The sequence below is a fragment of the Harpia harpyja genome, chromosome 1 (assembly GCF_026419915.1).
Source record: "Harpia harpyja isolate bHarHar1 chromosome 1, bHarHar1 primary haplotype, whole genome shotgun sequence".
Classification (NCBI taxonomy): domain Eukaryota; kingdom Metazoa; phylum Chordata; class Aves; order Accipitriformes; family Accipitridae; genus Harpia; species Harpia harpyja.
The window spans coordinates 52168716-52182675 of NC_068940.1; the positions used below are offsets into that span (position 1 = coordinate 52168716).

The 13960-nt window shown below is 38.1% G+C and overlaps 1 protein-coding gene across 5 annotated transcripts in view; it reads left to right on the plus strand.

The window, feature by feature from the left end:
- The window catches only part of MYRIP (myosin VIIA and Rab interacting protein), a 234676-nt gene that overhangs the window by 9943 nt on the left and 210773 nt on the right, over window positions 1-13960 (plus strand). For all 5 annotated transcript variants that reach the window (XR_008236226.1, XR_008236228.1, XM_052794150.1 and 2 more), the window contains exon 2: window positions 4539-4688. Coding sequence is in view for 3 of the 5 variants with exons in the window: in XM_052794150.1 (XP_052650110.1) it covers window positions 4579-4688 (110 nt within the window). In the remaining 2 variants the exon portion in view is untranslated. The remainder of the gene's footprint in view (window positions 1-4538; window positions 4689-13960) is intronic.

Here is a 13960-nt window from a genome sequence, read left to right on the forward strand (position 1 = left end):
GGACAAAGCGTTTGTCTTTCTTTTTGCCTTAGAAAGGTGACTATCTTGTACGATTTAGAGGGCAAAATGTTCACCAATAAGATTACACAGAAGGATTTCTTAAGGTACTAAAAGACTTCTGCAGAAGTTGGTCAAATGCCAAACTATAATGACAAGACAGATTGAGCAGTATTATTTAGGTCTTGACAGACTGCTGAAGGAAGTAAATGTGAGTTGGTTGGTGACAGAATCAAAGATATAATCACTAGCAGGTTTTTTCTTGACTTTTCTACCTGGAAAATACTAGAAGTGGTAGAGTAGCAGAAGAGAGTAGAAAAGCTCTGGTGTTTAGTGACTCTAAAGCTGAGAGCATGTGAGGGAAAGGTATTCTATATGAAATATTTCAGTTGCAAATAGCTGGGTTGAAGGAGTTTGTGATACTGGCTCCTCAAGTATCACATTTCATTAATGCACATGAGCAGCATTTTAAAGCAAAAATGATACTGTGTTGTGGAAACAGGTGAAATCTTGATTAAAAATTTGCTCAGAAGGAATTGTAGGATATTCTTGTTCGCAGTGCCGGGGTGTTGGAGGGATCTCTTCCAGATACACACTTGTATGGCCTCCTGCCCTCAGCCTTCTCTTCTCCAGGCTGAGCAGTCCTAGCGCTCCCAGCATCTCCTCTTGTGAAGGATGCTCCAGTCCCTTAATCATCTTTGTGTCCCTGAGCTGGGCTTGCTCCAGTAAGTCTGTATCTTTCTTGTACTGGGGAGCCCAGACTGGATGCAGCACTCCAGCTGCAGCTTTGCTAGGGCTGATTTCTTTGCTACAGTGTGAAACTAAGATGCCTGTGTTGTACAATACTCAGTGTGACCACTTGCATAATTAACTTTGTAATGTGGCTTTTTTGTCAAGCAGAGAATCTGTTTTAAATGTTAGTTGGTTCTTAAAAAAAAAAAAAAATTGTTTGTGTGCTTTCTCCCCACCCTCCTGTAATGCTAATCTTCTGCTGAGACTGCAAGTCCAAACAGCTTAGGTATCATATGAGTGACTAGGAAATACACTACTTGCCCTCATTTCTTGTGTGGATGCTCTTGTCCATTTTAAAATTCAGAAGCATTGCTTGCTGTTCTTGAAAAACTTTCATTTGCTCCTTGTTCTGTGGGGTTTTTGTGGTTGTTTTGGTGTTTTTCTTGGGGTTTTTTTGTGGGTTTGTTTTTTTTTTTTTTTTAAAAAAAGGTTAAATTCAAGAAATGTTTTCAATATGGAAGTTTTAATTAGATTTTAAAAGACTGTAAGAAGTATTAAGATTAGGGTATTACTTGGACAATACCCAATCATGTAGTGTAAGCCTAGGCTTTCCTGTTACAGTGTGTTAATTTGTTGAGCAGTAGTTTATTATTCCTTGTAATGTCTCTGAAAGCTTAAATTTTGTATTCAGTTTGAGATTTAGCAAAGTATTACTCATGAAGGCAAACATCTGAACAGCCTCATGTAAGTTATTTCAGTTGAGGCCAGGAGTTATTTCAGCCTGAGAAACTATTTTGTTGTCATTTTTTAAAAATCTAACTTTTTACACTTCCTCTAGAGGATTTGCCATTGTGTATTTCCAAAATGCATAATCTGGATCTACTGAAAAAAAGACATTTGAGCATTGTTTATAAATATTTATAAACTGCTGTGATACTCCCAGATCAGAGGTGATTTAGTAATGTGATGAAAAACTGTTTCCTGGGAAAAAAACCCCACAAGTTCCTTAGAGGTTAATGTAATATTGGAATGCAGAGTGAGATTCTTATAGGTAAATAAACCACATGAAAATTCAAAGTTAAAGTTGCTGGTGATTTTCAAGTATATGTATACTTGAAATTAAGTCTTTGCTGACCCCAGGAGATTGGAGGTAGTGGGGATGCCCACCTACTCCCAGATTTAGGGGTAAATTTCCCCCTTCTAATACATGATTGCAATTGGGAGTGGTGGCTGGATCAAAGGGATCATTTTCTTTACTGATCGGCCACAGTTTTTATGTGTGAAAAAACAGTATTAATTTTGACAAAGTTTCCAAAAACATTTTGATGAAGACCTGAAGGGAGAACTTATTATGACAGTGTTAATTACAGTTGTTAACTTGATGTTCAAGAACAACTGGAATGGCATCTTTGATCTAGTATCTTCATTGTCTTGTGTCTCAGACAACTGTAGCCCTACCATGGAGGGGTGTCTACTGGCTCCAGCAATTGCTTAGAATAGTTTTATTTCCTTTTAGTTGATGTGTTTCTCCCATAAAGTGTATGGGTGTGAAAAAAGTTAATTGGAAGAGTCCTGCTTACTTCCCTGCAGATGTGGCTTTCCTGTAGTGAAGCCCTTCCATCCTTTTAGAAAGTCAGAGAGGCCCTTTGCACTGAAGTGCTTTGCATGAGAAGAGCTGAACAGGTATCCCAGAGCCTGAAGGGAAGAGTGTGTCCCAGGGCACTGCTTGTTCTGTCTTCGAGCTCCAACCTGTAAGCGTAACCTCAGTAAGCCCTACTTCACCATTTCTTATGCCTGCCAGTGCGCAGTGAGGCTTTGGTACAAGGAGTGAGGATGAAGGGACAGGGGAAAATCTGAACATTCTGGTGAAAGTTTCAGGAAGATTTATGTGTGTTTGTGGGATGGAAGAAAATCTTGCTGGTTGTTCCTCACTATATTTTAGCCAACCTTTAATCTTAACATACATTCTTGGCCTTGCAAGTGGGATTACTGAGGACTACGTATAGTCCTCTGTTTCTGTGGCAATTTTTTCTGCAAAAATTGGGGTAATTTTATTTAGAAGTACATTTTTATAGCCTTTATTAACTCATTGTTGATGTTCCTGTTCAGCTTCCTTAGCAGACTGAAAGAGTCAAGCCAGGACACACTGTTCCGTTGTGACCTTTGTTAGCTGCATGGTAAGCATGTGTCTCACTGGAGGGATCTTGTCATCTTGGTTTCGCCTAAGCTTCTATCCCATCTGCTTGTTTTTGTTGAAGTGCTGTTTCCTTGAATGAAGAGTGTATTCTGAACTTCATCGACAGCCTAACCAAAATAGAAAAAATAAGCAATACCCTCCTTCCATGTGTTTGTTTTTTTCTTGTTTGAAGAACTGTAACCAGGTGATTGGAGGAAGGTAAATATTGTTTTAAAAAAAAAAAAGCAAAACAACAAAACCCAAACAAACCCCAACCAACCACATTCCCTATCTTCATCTAAGTAGCAAATGAATTGTTATGTTTAGAAAATAAAGGTGACTTTTTTTTTTTCCGTGCTTCTACTTGCTATACTATTTGGAGCACTTAATTTTATGCTATAGCAGTGTTGCTTAGAGGTGTTTTTTTTGAGACAGAACCAGCTTGTGTTTTACATAGTCTGATTCACTTGACACTCATAATGGATAAAAAGGCAGTAATAGTTGCCTCTGCAGTATAATGTAAGAACTTTTGTGTGTTTGTAATTATTATATACATTGCTAGGAGCTCATAACAGAGCTGCAAAAACTGTGTGATGTTTCTGAAACTCAGTGTGGAGACGGACACCTTTACAATTGCCCAAATAATTACATAAATCAAATCACAGAAATTAATACTGAGAGCTGAATTTACTAGAATTCAACAAAATTAATAAAAGTCATAAGAAAATAAATTAGAACAAATTGATGATAATTCATTAATGAAATAAATGGACCAAGCTCTATTTCAAACTTTATAGTACCTTCAATTAATACATAACGTTGACTACTACTTTTTTTCTTCCATTGTCATTCACAGAAAGGGGAAATAATGATATCTTGGTGGTAGTGACATCTAAATCTTTCCAATCACTCTGGGAAATGCATTTGAAATGTATATGCTTACTTTTTTTTGTATGGTGTTTTAAAATAATTCCTGGTTTCTTGGTAGTACAAAATATTTTTGAGTGTTATAGGAGAGTATGTTCTCTATTCATACGCAGTCACAGGGACTGTGTTTTGCAAACAGTTTTGCAAACTGGTGGCATAAAATCTTAAGAAATGTTTAAACCTGATTTCAGCTGAGTTAAACATGTTTCTTGAGGGCAACACTGAGGTCTTCCATCAATATTATTTAATATTCCAAATAATTTATCTTTTTAATTTCTTTTTAAATTGGGGGTGATTGCTTTCAGTGCATGGAACTTGAAAAATAATCCTGAAACGAATCATTCAAGTTGTGCCAGGGGAGGTTTAGACTGGATATTAGGAAAAATTTCTTCACTGAAAGGGTTATCGAGCATTGGAACAGGCTGCCCAGGGAAGCGGTTGAGTCATCATCCCTGGAGGTGTTTAAAAGACATGTAGATGTGGCACTTAGGGGCATGGTTTAGGGGTGGACTTGGCAGTGTTAGGTTTATGGTTGGACTCGATAATCTTAAAGGTATTTTCCAATCTAAATGATTCTATGATTTTCTTCTCTGATGTTTATGGCAGCAACTTTCTTTTTGTTGGTCAGATGTGCCTGTGATTTCAACACACTTGGGAAAAATATGCTTTCAATTTATTTTGCATTTTTTTCTGTTTCTGCTTTCAGATTTTCCTCATAGTTATTCATATCCAGGACAGAGTATATAATGGGGAGAAAACTGGATCTTTCTGGCTTGACTGATGAAGAAGCAGAGCATGTGCTCCAGGTGGTTCAGCGAGATTTCAGCCTTCGTAAGAAAGAAGAAGAAAGGCTGAGGTAAGAATAAAAACATGATTAAAAATATTGGTGTCTCTGGATTATTACAAACTGGTTTGGGGGGAAACTGGAGAACACAGCTTTTTTGTGGTGTTCTATGCATTAATAATCAGTCCTATCACAGAGGCAATAAACATCCAAACTCCTCCACATGAATTCAATTATTGAGTAGTAATTCATTTTTCTGTTTAGTCTATCCTGGCCTAAACCACAACAATGGTCTCTAAATCATCTGTGTATGTTGCCCGGGTAGAGGCTAAGTAGTGGCTGACTTTAACATAAACAGAAGTTTAAGTTAAGAGATTTTTTTTTTTTTTTTGCTTGCTGTAGTCGGTTCCTTTTCTTCTATTCAGAAATTTTGTCTATGTGCAAACTTCTAAAGATGAAGAAGTTAAACCCATCTCTTTCCCCCAAAATAATCAATGGGACATGTTATCCATTGTATTGAGAAGTTAATTTTGCTTTCAGTAGTCTGTGTACAAAATGACTGCAAGCAGAAACAACCCAGAAGAAAACAAATGGAACTTGTTGCAAGGTAAGTTTTTCAGCCCAGGAACACGGTATGTGACAAGGGGACTACTGACAGAGACCTGAATTGGTAGATGCAACATTTTTCCTGTAGTTTCAACAATATTTCCTTGAGTTATGATGTCTGATTTTTTTCTTTTATTATTACCTGCTTTGAACACATATTTATTCTCTAGAATAGTCTGAAGTCTTTATCTATACTTGGCAAATGTGCATTCTCTTACTGTACTACTAGTATCACAGATATCATCTCTTTCTTTATCATTTAGCATCAAGCTGAAGTCAACAGAGCAGGAAGATGACTGAAATAAGCACAAAACTAGGCATATATATTATGTGCCTAGTGGAACTGTGAGGAATCCTGTCTGTCAGTTTTCTGTTACTATTTTCTGAAACTACTTGGAACATTAGGAACAAGAAAGAAGACTTGCAGCATAGGCCTAATTCAGTTTTGGCATGCTGTGCAACTTCTTGCTTGGGTTGGTAGCGCAAGCTTGCTGCGGGGAGGAAAGACTGGGTGAGGGTGGCATGCAGGTTGATTTTTTCTTTTTTTGCGGGGGGGGTGGGGGGGTCTGTTTGTTTTGCCATGGGTTGTACTGATTATTTTTGGCAGTCTTTCACAACAAAGCCAAGAGATACTAGAAACATTTTAAGGAGGGTGAGTGTGGGGGCTTTCTCTGGCTTTTTTTATGTGACTGGTTGTATCTTACTGGAGCAAGCATACCACAGTTTACAAGTGCTGGGGCATCTTGCCTGTTCTATACAACTAGTTCCTATAGTGAGAGGAGGAAGAAGAAGGATGTAAGGCATAGTCTCAGAAAATTGATTGGAAGGCCTGGATAGATAAACTTTTTGCTGGTGTTTGTGTTTTACCATTTTGCTGCTGAAGTTGTCCATGGGACTTGATAATTGAATGATCACAAGTAGAAAACTGGTGTGAGAAGGGAGATGGAACACTGGAAAGGTAGGAGAAACACATGGACTCAACTCAGCTTATATATGAGTATGTAAATTTTTTTCTCTTGAGTGTAGTTCATGCCTTTTGCAAGTATTAAAGTATGTTAAAGTGCTGCAAATAATGAGCCGTACTGACAAAGTCAAAGTTCTGAAATGTAGGCTGATATTTAATATATGTATTTAAGTAATTTTAATGACCTTAAAGATGGCCAGTGAAGTTCAAAGCTTACTTCTGACTTAAAAGCTATGACTCTTCTTTTTCATCAGGCTATTCCATTTTTTTTTTTTTTTTTTTTACAAAATGCAGAGTTAAAAGGAAGGATGTAGCAAGATGTCTTTTTATCTTACTATGTAATAGAATATGTAATCATATAAGAAACTTATGCCTTGCTATACATCAGATTTTTCAGCCTGTGAGAAAGCACATTAGTTCATGTGTTTGCTTTGATGTTCTTGGCTCTATTGCATTTGTTTTTAGAAAGTTATCAACTGGCAAAGTCTGCAACATCATTTCACTTTACAGGTATTGTCAAGCTTGGTAATGTTCTTTTAAGAGAAAGTACTGGCATATATATTTTATATATTAGACTACTGTTAATAAATTCAAAACCAACTTATATCTGAAGGTAGGTTTTTTTTTCTTCCTGTAATTAATTCCAGGTAGCAACATTAGTCTTTGGTTGGAACTGTTGAAGCTTTTGCGTGTGATACTTTCTTAAAATAGGGTTTCTGTATAATTCTTCATAGCATAGATAGTTTTATTTTGGGGTGGTTTTCCCCACAAAGATTTAGTAGCTGTTTCACAGATCTCTCTCTGGGATTATTCCCATTGGTAGCAATTATTTCTAAAGATCAAGAACTACTTAAGGGAATATATGACAGATTTCCACTATATCAGGAGAATAATGAAAGCTAAGAAAACCATAAGTGGTTGATGGCTTCAATTTTGCTTTGCTAGTGGAAGCTGAAGAGTTAAGTAACATACTACAAGAAATGAAGTTTTGTCTTCACTCCTAATAAATGTTTTTAAGGTAATAAAGTGAATTGTCAACTGTTTTAAAGCTAACATACCAATGTCTTTTACAATATTGCAGTTGTTACATGTGAATTTGTTTTTCCATATTTTGTAAACAAAATGACATAATGAATGTGGGGAGAAAAGCCATACTGATCATCTGCATTTTCTGCTGCAAAGCTGTTTTGAATCTCTCTGCAGTGAGAATTTTTAGCAGTGGTTCTCTCCTTTAGCATAAAGTTGGGAGAAAGGTTTAGTGTTATCAGACAGGCTGCTCTTGTACATTTTGGGGAAAAATTAGTTGGCTAAAACTAAGATAGCAGTAAGATGACCATATGCAAATAGTGACTAGTGTGGTTGATTTATTATGCCTTACTCCTTCATATCGGTTCAGTTTCTTTTTTTGCTATGGCACTCAGCCTGATATCAGATTAATAATATTTACTGTTCTTTGTTGCTTGTTCACCCATAATCTTTCTATTTCCATTATGTGTTGGTTCTGTTCTTCGGCAGTAGTGTTATATTTTTATTTACTCCAATGTTAGTGTAATCATCCAAAGTCACTGAGGCTAAAATTATAACATAGACTCATAGATAGGTGGGCTTGGTCTTCTGTGAATCAGTTGAAGTAGGCAAACCAGGCAGAGCGGGCATAATTAGGAAGGTGATCGGTTTGGGTTGCTTGGCATGTGTGCTGAGGACTAGGCTGTGGTAGTACAGCCTTGTGTACATCATCACCTCTGCTACAGAAGCTCTGCAGGCTGTCTCTGGGATACTGGGACACTAATAATCATAGCTGGCTTTTTGAGCAAGTTGACTGGACACACTAATGGATTTTTTTCTCATGCACAGATTTATTTTCTTAATCATGAATTTCAGACTTACCCATTGCTGATATTCTGCAGCTGCATGAAGATTGGACTGTTTTGATGGTTGAACTTTTGATGTTTTGCTGTGTATAACATTTTTGTCATATCTGCAGTTTGTGGGGGGTTTTTTGTTTGCTGCTTTTTTTAAAATTTTTTAAAGAAATGGCAGAGGAGAGCTTACGAGAGCCTACAAGGCCAAATGTGTGTTTGTGAGATAGGCCTCTCTACATAAACAGGCGTGTAAAAGTTTGCTGCCTTTCATTTCTTTCCGTTTACTGCCTGTGTATTCAGTTTTCCAGACTGTCTAAATGTGCCACTGTTTATTCTCCTTTGCTGGGGGCAAAATCAATTCCCCCTTTGGTTTTATTTTTACAGTTACCACGGTATTTATAAACATGCTTGTCCATTTGCTTCAGGTCAGGAATGCTGAGAAGTCAGGGTGTTTTAAGTAAGTGAAATTATCATTTTACAGAAAAAAATTGATGGATCATCTTATTGCAGTGGATGTTCCCAACCTGTTACGTTTTAGACATGTGGACGGGTTAAAAGATGGCTGTTCTGATACTGAATTCAACATTCAGAACAACTGCAAAGGGAGTAGAGTTAGAAGGGTGGGAAAGGGGGCAGGCATAGAAAGGGCTCAGTGCTGATCAGCTGCCAACAGAGCAGACACTTTACCTGTCAGCAGCTACTTTACTTTAGGAGGCCATGGCCTAAGCGACTTAAGCCATCTTCCTATAACCATTGGCTAACAAAAGTTTCCATCACCGTGGTAAATGCTGAATCAGCCATTCGCGTGCTGGTATTCTAGTGATAAGCCTCAGAAGCTTGTGCTGGGCAGGGATGAAAAATGTTTCTTTGCAGGGGCCACAGTTCTCTTTTGTTTAAACCACTGCTCTTAATCCCCTGGGAAAGCGTATTTAGAAGGAAAAATTGCTGACCTTCTGGTACCACATGGACATGTAATCATAGATCATTGATCACTTCATAGAGTTATGTGGGGTCACTGGAACAGCACAATGGAAGTCTTGAGAGTTGACTGTCACCCACAGGCAGAAACATCATCATGTCTTGCCTGATGTGTCTTTCATAGCTGGGTTGGTGAATATCAGCTTTGCTGTCTTTATGCAGTTGCATTTTCAATTGTGGTAAAGACAAACTGCAGTGATTCATGATCAAATCTCCAGCAGTGTTTTATTTGCAGAAAAAATGAGATGTGTGTGTGCTCACTGGAGGGCCCTTTCCACTCTGGTTGTTCTAATTTTCTTTTAGCCAAAGAACTGGTAAGGGACTAGAATAGAGCCTCGTGTAGAAGATGGTGAAACATTTTAAACTGAGAATTGCTTTTGCCTGCTTTCTTCTTTCCACTCCTTTTGCGTTGTAGCCCATTGCAGCATGAGAAGACTCGTGAAGAGGCTCCTTAAGAAACAAATTCTCATACCTGATGAAACCCAAAATCCTGTTGATGCTTTTTCTTGTCAGACTACAGTAGACTTCAGTATACTTATAGTATGTGTCATGGGTCTTGTAGTGGATAAATTATTAAACTCCTTCCAACCTCTGTTAATTGAAATATTGTCTGAGTCATATCAAACTGGCAAAATGCCAAGTCAGACATTTGAGTAGCTATCTGTTGATTCTGCATATCAGTTCTTGTTCCTCCTTCCTGTGGTAGGCTTGTATCAAGTATCTTAAACAAAAACCAACCAAAAAATGCATCTGTCTTCCCTTCCCTCCTCACCTCCAAACAAAACCATTTTAAAGGTGTTTTCCTAGTGAGGAAGGAATGGGAGACTGGTCTCATCTGCACAAGCTTCAGAGTTTCAGCAGATGAACTTCTCATAAATACCTTGTTGCTCAGTGTTTCCATAAGGTCAGCCTGCCTGCCCTTCACTCTGAACGCTGTGGGGAGAGCACAAGCAGCATTCCTATCCATTACTCTGATTTTTTTTTTTTTTTTTTTTTTGTAGCAGGTAGGCACTGTTCTGGTTCCTGTGCCTGCTTGTTAACTCCTCAAGGGATCCAGAGAAGGAGGCTGTAACATACTACTTCATATCCCTGCTTCTGCCCATGAGTCTTGAGAGTAAGGCCGCAGTATGCTAAGGAGGATCGCTAGCACTTCTTTTATGGGCTGTCCTGAGACACATATTCTCTCCCTGTGATAAAAGGTTTTAGAGCGGTTCACTACTCCTCTGAGAAAGGTGCTCTTTGTGATTCCCACATTAACACAGCTGCACGCTTCTCCAGTGCAAGGCTCTGCTGAGCTGTTGTAAGTTTAGCACTCATACATCTAAACTTATTTTTGAGTGCAATGAATGATTCATCAGAATCGCAGCTGCAACTTAATATGTTATTTTGCTACTGCTTTGGCTTATAAAACAAATTAAAACATATCTAGGGCAGTACAGCTGTTTACTGGAAGTGAGGGTTCATTAACAAGATTAAGAGCAAGACATCTTTATTTATAGATTATCACCAATTTTGTTACATAATGTTTCAAGATGCAGAGGAACCTATTTCCTAGCTCATGCAGGCTGTCACAATTAGGAGTTGTCAGTAACTTCATCTGTGTACTAGATGTTTTGCACTGTTACTGTGTGGCCCTCTCTCAGCAGCAGTGTTTGATGTTTTAGCAGATACCCCTTAGCTGTATTCTCAGGTCAGGATAAGTTGCTTATCAAAAGATAGTGACCTGGATGAATTCTGCATGAAAGCCAGATAGCTAATGGTTATTTTTACTGCAGTGTCAGTAAGGACGCACTTCAAAATGCATTTAGAAACTGGTACTTGTCACTAATTTCAAGAAACATTGATCCAAGTGTGCTGCTTGCTGCCAAATAACACTGTTTGGGGTTAGACGAGGAAGTAGGTATCTCAGCAATGACACAACAACCCACTTCATGTGCAGTGCAACGGCATTTAGTTTAGTCCTTCTTTCTGTGATTTGCCCAAAACTTACTGCTCTAACACTGCAGGGTCCTGGTGCAAAGTTAGCACATAGGTTCTGCTCGACCTATAAGCAGGGAAAGTTATTGCAGTTGACAAGAGGGTAGGATCTAGTTTATGCTTTAGAAGAGGGAAATCAGGGCACTGCAAAGAATCTGGCATTAGAAGCAAAGAACTTTCAGCTGTTTAAGTTACAGGTTTGGGTCCAAATTTTTTCTGCCTGATTGAGGAAAAAATGCCACGGTACTTCCAAAGAGCAGCTTATGTTTGGGTGCCTCTAAAACCAATTCTGTGCATCTTCCTTGTGCATGCTTGTGACTACAATGGGAACTCACTATGACTGTCCTTGTTATTTGAATGCCATATAGATGCTATAGGGAAAGCAAGGATGGAACTTCTCAACAAGTTATTTGGCAAATGCAAGACCTCATTCCCAAAACTGTCAGTCTTGAATTTTGTGCCAAGTGTTTTAATACAGGCAGGTCCAGATGTGAGTTTTGGCTTTTTAAAAATGTATTTACAAATGCAGTTTCAGCTGAGAGGAAATGCTGGTGAACCAAGCATGAAGAAACGTGAGAGGTGATGCTTATGAAACGGTGCAAAAAGAAAAAAGCCTAATTTTAGGGAATAGTAGAGAAATTTGTATAGAAAGCAATGTCTCCAGCTAACATTTTCAGTATTGGTCAGGCCGTGGGAGATGTAGCTGAGGTACAGCCCACATACACTGTGCCAAACTTGCATGACCTGTGGGTAAGTATTTAAAGGAAGCAGTATGATGTTGCAGAGATGTTATAAAACTTACTGCAGGCTTTTTTGTGGTAATTTGGTCTTCGTCATGGGTTGCAGCTAATCAAATAAACAGCCATAGTTTAGCTAAAAGGAGTGAGCATGCCTAGTGATAATGAATAGCTATAATGTAAAACCAATATTTAATCTCCGATATCTTGTGTATGAGAGTCTAAGCTGTCAAATGTGACTTGTAGGAGTAATCTTCTCTCACCTGACTAGCCCTGCAGTGCAGTGCAGGGATGTTCTCTTGAGTATGGACTCCTGTCTGTACAATTTAGTCACACTGAAAATAGTTGCTGAAAATGTTAAGTGCTTTTTTCAGAGAAAGTGCTTCAACTTTTTTTCCAAAGAAACAAGATACTAATCTTGTTAAATGTATTACTCTCTGTTAATTTATCAGAAACCTTTTTGTTGAAGCTCAGTGTTAGTTCATGGGAAAAATGTACAGATGTTCATGGGTTGATAGGGAATCTGCTGAGGGAAGAGGTTACTGGGGAAGCTGTGTTACAAGTTTTAAGGACAGGGTGTTCAAGGCTCTATTTGAATGCCATCAGTTTCTGGATCTTGGCTTGGGTGTGAGGATGAGCCACATGGACCTCTTGAGTTCTGTCCCCCATTGCCCTGTGAATTCAGAGTTGTTGATTCTGTAGAGGTTAGCTGGATCTGGGCAAACACCACATTGAAAGCTGGGCTCATCTACTGTGTGTCTGTCATCTTTTTACCACTGTACTGGACCAAAATGTGAATATATGAACAAAAATAGATCATTTTCTAGTCTCATGTACGCTGCTGGGTGAATAATTAGCCTAAGAGAGAAAAAACCATCATCTAACAGGTAATCGCTGAAACATTCAGCCTTTTGGTAAAGGTGGAGAGTTTGGACACCCTCATGGATGTTAAATGAAATGGGGTGCTGGAGAGCAGGAGAAAAAATTTTCTTACAAGGTGCTTAGCCTTTCTTTTGAGCAACCAGGGAGTTCATAAGAGAGATGTGTGAAATGGATGGGTCAGTGTATGTATTGCACTATCTAAAGTAAAGATTAAGGTTTTTTGAAAGGGGAATAATGTGTCTGATTCAGAATCTGATACTTCTGAAGATGAAAACTGAAAGTAATAGTGCCTGCAGAGGTGACTTTCTAGGAACCAGTTTAAGTAGCTGGAAAGAATGTGAAAGAGCACAAGTGTCAGGTCCTGTACAGTTGAATTTCAGGGTCTTGCTCCAGAGGAGAAAGGTCTGGACAAGTTATCTGCACCTTGGCAATATGGTTTAAATCTAAAGCTGGAAAAGCAAAATGAATACTGTGCACTGTGACACCCACCTCCTGGATACTCTTAACTTCATGGGCTTGTTTTTATGACATCATTCAGCTGTTACTGTAATGCTTGAAGTCAGTCAGTGGTTGCTGCACTTACCCAAGTGATTAAAAGGTCTGTAGATATGCTGGATGAAACCTATGGCTTTATTGGAGGAGTGTGTTTTTTATCCAGCTTAAGTAATTTTACAGGTCAAGTTCTTGTACCAATTTACAGTTGTCTTCTATGCAAGCCTAAGTCTACCTTACGTGTTGGTTTCTCTATTCAGATGTTACTGTAGTAGTATAATTAATAGTACTTTTCCAAGTTACGGTAAAACACATAAACATTAAAAGAATGGCTGCATAATGTAACTTATTCACGGTTTATTCTTCATATTAGACTTTACAGTACAGGGATGCTCTAAATGCATTTCCATACAAAGTTCACTAAGTTGTAAGCAATATGTGCCAAGTCTAACAGTCTTGGAAGAAGTGTTGCATTTAAAATGTGTTTGGTTTTTTTTTTTTATGCCAGAAGGGAATGGTTTTACTGTGAGTTTCTATAGCAACATGCTGTAGACCTGTCCTTGGCTGCATCAATCTGGTTGGATCTGTCTGAAGCTGTATGGCTTCCTATCTTAAATATACTTACCTTTGGTTTTCAAGCAAATAAGAGATACTGCTTATCATTATGAAGTTTGTCAATCTGAAATATGACTTGTCATTTAGAGTTGAAATTTGACTTGTTAATATTTTTTGCAGAAACACAATGCATTATGGAACTTTAAAAGTACATATTTAAGAAACACTAATGTCTGTGAAAGGAAAAGACTTCTGCTTCTACCTACAAAACAGTAACCATTCTTAAAAAGT